At 52.0% G+C, this 8,693-nt stretch overlaps 1 protein-coding gene across 1 annotated transcript; it reads right to left on the reverse strand.

Annotated features, from left to right (window-relative positions):
• Positions 1–141: 141 nt before the first annotated feature.
• Hsh2d (hematopoietic SH2 domain containing) lies at positions 142–6,589 on the reverse strand. The gene is made up of 5 exons (XM_041675104.1): positions 6,459–6,589; positions 4,583–4,672; positions 3,691–3,856; positions 3,120–3,245; positions 142–1,660 (listed from the first exon to the last, which is right to left on the reverse strand). The coding sequence occupies exons 1-5, from the start codon at positions 6,587–6,589 to the stop codon at positions 1,196–1,198; spliced, it is 978 nt and encodes a 325-aa protein (XP_041531038.1). The 3' UTR covers positions 142–1,195.
• Positions 6,590–8,693: the final 2,104 nt, after the last annotated feature.

Genomic DNA, 8,693 nt, shown 5'->3' on the forward strand with positions numbered 1-8,693 from the left:
TCAGGAGGCAGATCTCTGTGGTTCAAGGCCAACCTGGTCTATGTAGTGAGTTCCAGGACAGCCAGGGCTACCAGAGAGACCTTATTTCAAACAAAACAAAATAACAAAAATGAAAATAGGACAGGATTGGTGGGGCACAACTTTAATATTATCACCCAGGAGGCGTAGCAGGCAGATCTCTGTCAGTCCTGGCACAACCAGGAATACATGAGATCCTGTCTCAATTAACAACAATAGCGATTGTGATAACTAAAAGCCCCAAGTCCTCCTTGTCTCTTTTCTGCATGCTCCCCCTGAGAAAGAACGGCTGTCTTCTCCATCTCCCAAATGAAGACCAGAGAGGTCTACGTTCATCACAGTTCACACAGCCCTTCAGAGGCCACTGCCAGTCCCTGCCCTGTACAGGTGCCTTTGGGTGGGGGGCATGCATGTGCACGTGTGTTCTCATACAAGTGGGCTGTTGCCCCTCAGAGGCTGTCCAAGGTGGCTTTAATTCTTTTTATAATATTATTAGTGTGGAAGAGACACACGTGTGCCACAGCGTGTGCGGAGGTCAGAGGGCAGCTTGCGGGAGTCTGATGTCTCCTTCCACCGTGGGTCTGATCTCTCCTTCCACCACGGGTCTGATCTCTCCTTCCACCACGGGTCCCACAGCTCAAGCTCAGATCCTCAGGCTTAGCAGCCTTACCTGAGTCATCTCACCTGCTCAGATGTTTTTAACACTGGTCTGGAATTCCCTAAGTAAGCTAACGTGGCTGAGTGTGGAATGTGGAGCCCACGGATACAGAGGGCTAACCCATGATCAGAGAGGTTGGGATACAGGCCTGGCATGTGTTTTGCCCACAAAGTCACTGTGGTATTTTTAAGGTTATGCTTACTACATATATGTGTCAAAACGTGTGTGTATCAACACATGTATATGGAGGTCGGAGGACAACTTTCAGAGTTGGGTCTCACCTTCCATCACGTGAGTACCAGAGATTGATCTCAGAAAGTCAGGTTTGCCTGCAAATGTCTTTACCCCCTTACCACTGGGCCGTCTCACCCGAGTCCCTAAAGCGGTAATACTATTATTATTAGGACAATCAGGTCCTTTGGCTGGCAACTGCAGAATTCAGCCCCATAACCTCTTTCTTTAGCACAGTTCCCTGGTTGGGAGGACAGCGGTGGGGACTACCAAGACAGAGGGGATGTGTCAGTACCCAGGGGCGAAAGGCGGTGGTGGGAGGTATTCCTCAGGTAGCCAGTCCTGGGCTTCTGGCAAGTCTACAGGCTCTGATTTGGTGGCCTGGACTGACAGGGCCCTCACCAGCTTTTCACGCCAGGCCTTGACCCCTGAGACCATCTCCCTCCAGCTGGCAGGTCTGGAGGCTGTGGAGGTGGCTGCACCAGCACCGGCACCTGCGGAGTGGTGGGCACTGTCCCAGCTGGATGCTCGAGTCATAGCTCTATGATGCTGTGCCACAGGCCTGGCGTCCCCCAGCAGGTTTGTGGCGGACAGGTGCGAAGTGAGCCGCTGTTTCACTCTCTGGCTGGTCTCTGGCAGTGTCCTCAGGTTCTTCCACAGTTTCTGTTTCGCCTCCCCAAAAAGTGCTTTTGGGGAGCTGGGGGCTGATGCGAGCTTTCCATCAGTTGCGGTGGAAGGTTTCCTTTCCAGAGCCTGGAACAGGAAAAGTGGACCAGAGAAGGGGAAGCCTGGGGCCCGGCTGATCAGAAAAGCTCCATGCAGCCAGCCCCTCTACCTCGTCCCAGGGCGCTGGAGCTCCCAAGCCCGATCCCTGCCCCATCCTGCCTATCTCTGTGTGTGGCTTCACCACCGCTCCCAAGGTTTGGTAAATTTTCTCAAGAGTTACAGCTGGGCTGGAGGCGTGGCTCAGTGAATTTATCCAACTTGCTTCTGGGGATCGCTTCTATTGTCAGCATCTGTCCCACCCTTCTCCATTTCGGAGGGGATGTAGAAGACAGGATTATTAAGACCCCCGAGGTCCCTAGCCACAGTGGTCCATGTATTGCCTTCTGTCACTCTGTTCTGCAGACACTCTGAGCCCCAGGACTTTGCACAGGTCTCCCCACTCTGGGAGCACCCTCCCTGCATCTCTGTGTCTGGCTGCTCATCCTTCTCATATTCCAGCTCCCGGAGACCTCCTCCAGGATGTCTTCTCTGACTTGCACAAACATGTCTGAACATCAGTTTGCTTCATCCCCGCCCCCATTGTCAGAACTTCCCCACCAGGCAGGAAGCCTGAAGTACAACAAGGCTTCAACCTAAAGGCCCCACTAGCTTCAAGGAGCTACAGTACATGTATCCATAATTTTCTGGGTTTTTGAGACAGGGTTTCTCCATATAACAGCTCTGGCGGTCTCGGAACTCACTTTGTAGACCAGGCTGGCCTTGAACTCAGAAATATGCCTGCCTTTGCTTCCCAGAGTGCTGGGATTAGAGGCGTGCCCCACCACCACCCAGTTCATGTATCCATAATGTATTCATTCGCCTACACTGAAGATTCATTAGCCTAGCTCCTTTAGATGGTGAGGGCTGGTCGGTCCTGGGGGCCACACCTTTAATTCTAACACTCAGGAGGCAGAGGCAGGAGGAGTTCAGGCCAGCCAGGGCTACATAGAAAGACCTTGTCTTAGCAGAAACAAACAAAAAATATGCCAGGTCCTCTTGGAGGGGTGGAGACAGCAATGCAGAATGAGCCACCTGGACTGCAAGGTTTGATGGGAGAAATAGACAGGAAACACACCTAGAATAAACAAAAACCTATCAAGTTGGAAACTGTTCTCTGCACCGACTACACAGGGTGATATGTGTGTGGAAACTCTAGATCCTGGCAAGTGTGCAATGGCTCTGTGGAGGTACTAGAGGAGAACAGCACAAAAGGTTCTCAGGGTGGCTAGTGTGGCAGCTGAGGGCCAGGACCTGGAGTTGCAGGGCTCTTGGTTGCTTCTGACTGGGCGAGGATGGAACCCCCACGAGCTGTGGAGTCTAATCTCCTAGTCTGGGAATCACCGGGAGATGTTTTTCTTTAATCACACAGCTACAGAGGAGGGCATTTTCTGGAAAGAGTCTGCTCTAGCATCTTTCTCTGCCAGTCCCCGACCCAGGGCCTGCCTACCTCCTCGGGTGGGCAGGAAGCAGGCCTCTGGCCTTCCGTGGGGCCACAAGCTTGGCTTTCAGCGCCCTGAGCCAGGGCACTCGAGTACAGGAAGAGATTTTCGTAGTCAACGTTTGCTGGATCCTCCTGAAAGGTACGGAAGAGATATAGGGTTCAGACTCAACAACAGGAAAGGCTGGGGTGGGGAGAACCCTCGGTGGGGGCCTCTTAAACCGACCTCAGAACCTAGGCCATGCCCACTGAGTCTCAGTGGAAGAGCCCTGCCCACAGTGTATAGGCCAAACATCATACTCAGATGAAAGAACCCAGCTCACGAGTCTCAGATGATAGAAAGAGCTCCAATTACAGCAGACATTAGGACACGCCCATCAGCCGTCAAAGGAAAGAGCCCCTCCCACAGCCCGTTTAGGCCACACTCATAATTCATAAACTGAAAGAGCCCAGTGCACATCCGGTAAGCCACGCCCACCAGCCTCAGAGGAAAGCCATTCCTGCAGAGGAACCCCTGTGAATTCCATGCAGGAGGTCTCTGGCACTCCCTGGCAGGCAGCTGGGGTCCCCTCACCCCTACCTGGCCACAGGCTTGGGTCAGCAGCTCCCCATACGGCCGAATAGGTTTCTGCTGGTGGAATGAGACAAGGGCGTCCAGAGAGGCATGGGTCGTATGGTCCCCAGCAAGGATGAAAGTCCCGTCGTCTGAGAGCTTTACCATGAAGTGACGGCAGCAGGTCTGAGCTCTGTGGAGACACTGCTGGGGTTGGGATTGCACACACTGTGCCCCGGTTTCGCCAGTTACCACACAGGACTTCTAAGGCCCACCTCAAGAGTTCTTGGTTGGATGAAATAAGGGATACAATATAATTGTGGTGCTTGTCCGTCATCGCTGCACTGGGAAGACTGAAGGCCAGAGGATGGAGGCTTGGAGGCCAGCCTGTCTCAACCAAATAGTAGTAGCAAATTATAGCAATCTTCTCATTGTAACACTATTTCATGTAGTCCAGGCTACACTGAAACTTACTGTGTAGCCAGGGATGACCTTGAATTCCAGAGTCTCCTGTTTCAGCTTCCCCGTGCTAGGCTAACAGATGTGCACCCCATACTACATAGCAAGTTCGAGGCCAGCCTGGCTATGAAACCCTCTCCCAAATAGAGAGAGAGAGAGAGAGAGAGAGAGAGAGAGAGAGAGAGAGAGATTCCCTTGAGTGCTTCAAGTTGCCAAAATCAGGCTTTGAGACCCACGAGCTCTTGGCACTGGCCTTCCTGACTCAGATTCATGTCACTCACTTGAAGGTGAAAGTTGGAAGGAGGCAGGGGCCACCCTCAGATTCCTGCCTATCCCACCCTCAGACACAGGTCTCAGGTCCTCCCCAGTGTTCCACGACTGCTGGATATAGCTGGCCTGCATACCAGGCAGAGCCCTCAGGCCTGCGGTGCCTTTGGCCTAACGTCCGCCATGGCCTTACTTGTAGGAAAGGGTGTAGCCCACGTGGCTGTGACTGACTCGGATAAGAAAGGTTCCCGGTGGTTGACGCTCCAGCAGGTTCTCAGCAGCTCTGGAAAGGCACACAGAAAGACTGGCTGATACGGAGACAGCAAGCATGGGGGATGGCTTAGCAACCTGGGGTTCCATTTGGCTCTGGTTATGCACGGGGCGCTCTTACAGTATTGCACTTGGCAGACTAGCTCTCTGACCTGTCTGTCCTGTGCCTGCACCTGCACCCCCACCCCTCTGAGCAATGCACACAGCAACCTTGGACTCCCATGTGCACCACAGTACCTGTACATCTCTCACTTAAGAATGGGATAAGTTTCCCACCCCTAAAAACAATCACATTTAGTTTCTATTCAATGTATTTCCAGGCTATGTAGAAGGAAGAACTGAAGGCCTGATCCGAGATTGACCAGATGGTTCTGACAAGCCTGCCGGCCCGAATTCAATCCCTGGGACTCACATGGAAGGAGAGAACTGATTTTCACAAGCTGCCCTCTGACCACCACACACATAGTAAAAAATAAAAGATAATAAAAATGTAAATATCTTATTACTAAGAAAGAAAAGTTCTCCTTTAATCCCAGCACTCGGGAGGCAGGTGGATCTCTGTGAGTTCGAGACCAGCCTGGTCTACAAGAGCTAGTTCCAGGACAGATTCCAAAGCCACAGAGAAACCCTGTCTCGAAAAACAAAACAAAAAAAGAAGAAGAAGAAGAAGAAGAAGAAGAAGAAGAAGAAGAAGAAGAGAAAGAACAGTTCTGACCCAGCCTCAACAGGTCTAGTGTACGTGTGTTCACGCAAACCGTATCCTTCCAGGTCTTTTTGGGAGAATCCTTGTTTCCCATCTTACACCTGTGTGGGCAGGCATGTGCTGTGAGATCCAACCTGTGAGTCAGAAGGGAACCACCCACTCAGCAATCTGATGCCTTCTCTTGGACCCAGCACCCGGGAGGCAGACGCAGGTGGATCCCTGAGAGTTAGAGGCCAATCTATTTCCAGGGACAGCTAGGGCAGGCAAATGTGCTCAGACACATTCAGAAACCAGAGGACAGTCCTCAGAGTTGGTTTTCTCCTTTTGCCTTGTGGGTCCCAGGAACTGAAGCTGCATTGTCAAGTAATGTAACACTTCTAACCTGCACTATTGCTTTGCTCCCAATTCCACAATTTCGCTGCTTTTGCAAATTCCTGTGAGCCCCTACTATAAGAAGCCAAGAACCTGGAAACACCGGGCCCTGTCCCAGTAACACCAGGAAGGCCCTGGAGCTTGCAGGCCTGCACTTTCAGGTAGCTGAGGATGACCTTGAACTCATGACCCCTCACCCCCCACCTTCTGAGTACTGGGTTGATGGTGTGCCTGGTTTATGCACAGTGGCTTTGTGTACACCAGGCAAGCACTCTCCCAACTACTCAACTAAGCGACACACACTTTAGCAATCAAGCCATAGCCACAGCCTCTGAATAAACAATGTCCAGTCTTTTTTGGTGGTTTGAAGTGCTGGGCTTTGGACAGTGTCACTTGGAGGCTTTTGATGCTGATCCTGAAGTAGATCTCCTCCTAGCTTCCACTTTTGCCTGCCTGCAGTCCTCTGAGGTCACACACAGTATCCACAGCAGAGGCTATGGTCTGCCTATGCACTGAGTCTAGAGTCCAGCTGGGCTACGCATCTGCGCATCTGCCATGGGACTCAGGCAGGGGTCTAACCTTACCTGCTCCTCAGCTTCCCGTGGCCCGGAGCGAGTGTGAGAATGATGTGAACAGGGGCCTTGCCCCAAAATGTCCACTGTGGTTAGGGGTGATGGACCTTGAAGCAGGATAAAGCAGGATGGGGTTATCATTATGTCCTTACTGTCGCGTGATGGTGCCGTGGAACCACTCTGGGATCCCACCTTGGGCCAGCTGGTCCGCCTGGGTGTGCACAAACCAGTCCAGCCGAGGGGGCAGTGGCGGGGGCAGCTTCCAGACTTCTGCTTCTGCCATGGCATCCAAAGAAGGGTCACCTGGAGGGAGGAGGGAGAGGTGGGTGCCTCTTGGCTCTAACATTGCACACGCTGGTACCTGGTTTACTGGGAGCCATCCTGGTGGCCACAGCAAGGCGGTTCCTGCAGACACACTGTTGTGTCACAGGCTGTTGCTAGGTCGCGAGTGGCTGTGAAGGAGGGTCAGGTGTCTTCCTCTACTGTCCCACACCATGGTTTTGTTTATTGATTGTGTGTGTGTTCATGGGCCACAGTATATATGTAGGGAAGTCCAGACGATTTCTGGGAGTCGGCTTTCTCCTTCCACCATGTGGTTCCCTGACTGAAATTCAGGTCTTCAGGCCTGGCAGCAAGCACCCTTTCATACTGAACCATCCCCAGCTAAACCAAGATTTTGTTGTTGTTCTTGTGTTTTTAGACAGGGCTCTCTACATAGCCCTGGCTGTCCTGGAACTCGCTCTGTAGACCAGGCTCTTCCCAAATGCACAGAGATCCACTGCCTCTGCCTCCTGAGTGCTGGGATTAAAGGAGTGCAGCACCACTGCCTGACCAAACTGATATATTTTTAAAAGTTTTTTTATCTCTCTCTCTCTCTCTCTCTCTCTCTCTCTCTCTCTCTCTCTCTGTGTGTGTGTGTGTGTGTGTGTGTGTGTGTACATGAGCAGGCGCCTTTGGTTCCTAGAAGGCACCAGATCTCCTGGAGCTGGAACTGTGGGTGGCTGTGAGCTGCTCCATGTGGGTGCTGAGCACTGAACTGGATTCTTTAAGAGCAGCGAGTGGCTGAGACATCTCTTCATACCTCACCTTAGATTCTGAGAAGGGTCTGTCACTAAAGCTGGGGCTAGTCACAGAATTCCAGGGTCCTCCAATCCCCATTCCCAGTCCCCCACCCGTGCGGGACCTTTGCTCTGCTCTGTCGTCTCCATGCCTGCTGGAAGGCAAATCTGAACTCAGGCCTTTATGCTTTATGCTCACAACAGAAGCATTTTACGGACTAAGTGGGCTCTTGGTTTAGTGTGTGAGAAAGGGTAGCCTGAACCTCACCACGTAGCCAAGGATGGCCTTGAACTTCTAACCCTCCTGCATTTACCTCCTTAGGTGACAGCTCTTCCTGTACACTGTTAATTCATACTCGTGTTGGCTGATTTACACTCAGGGTACCACAGGGCTTTGTAGGCTGGTGACATAAAGGACGTGGTAAATACATGTAAAACAGTATTGAGTATTAAGCTGAAGGAAAACTAGCAAAAACCTCTTCCCCAGGGCTCCTCTATCACTCGTCATTCAGGCCCTAGACCTGAGCTGTGCATCCCCACCTCCAGTCCCGGAAGATGGGTTGATCCCACAAGGAGAGGTCTGTTGACATAGGGTGGTGGTGCAGCTTAAAGGTACTCAGAAGAACGTGATTAACTGAATTGATTAGTGAACACTTGATAACCAAGCTGCATACTGTCTCTGTTCCCATTTCCTGTCCCTCTCTCAGCAGGGTTCCACGGAGGTGAACCGTTTCTTCCAGGCTGGGGTCTCCCCAGGATGAGGCCTGGGGTCACAGACATCAAAGCATGTGGAATTAGAGGCAGATAGATTATCTGGGTTCAAATTCTTCCTTGCATAGCTGCTGTGTAAAGTCACAAACTTAACTGCTTGGGGCCTTACATCTGTCGTTAAGTGATATTTTCGGAAGGGCTGGGACAGAATGCTATATAGTCGGCACAATACATAGATGGCTTACACACCTGTGTGTATGGAAAAGTGAGAGGCAGCCTTCCTTCTCCCTCCCTCCCTCCCTCCCTCCCTCCCTCCCTCTCTCCCTCCCTCCCTCTCTCCCTCCCTCCCTCCCTCCTTCCCTCCCTCCTTCTTCTTCCCTCCCTCTCTCCCTTCCTTCCTTCCTTCCTTCCTTCCTTTTTTTGAGACAGAGTTATGTAGCCCAGGCTGACCTTAGTGTAGCTGAGGATAATCCTGAACTCCCGGTCCTCTCACTTACCCCTCTCAAGTCCTGGGGCGACAGCCTGCTCGACCAAGCCCAGTTTACACTTTGCCAGGACTCCAGGTATTGCTATATATCCATAATCCCCACACTTGGGAGGCTGAGGCAGGACTGCTAT

The sequence above is a fragment of the Microtus oregoni genome, unplaced genomic scaffold (assembly GCF_018167655.1).
Source record: "Microtus oregoni isolate MIOR12 unplaced genomic scaffold, Mior012 000025F_ref0000491, whole genome shotgun sequence".
Classification (NCBI taxonomy): Eukaryota; Metazoa; Chordata; class Mammalia; order Rodentia; family Cricetidae; genus Microtus; species Microtus oregoni.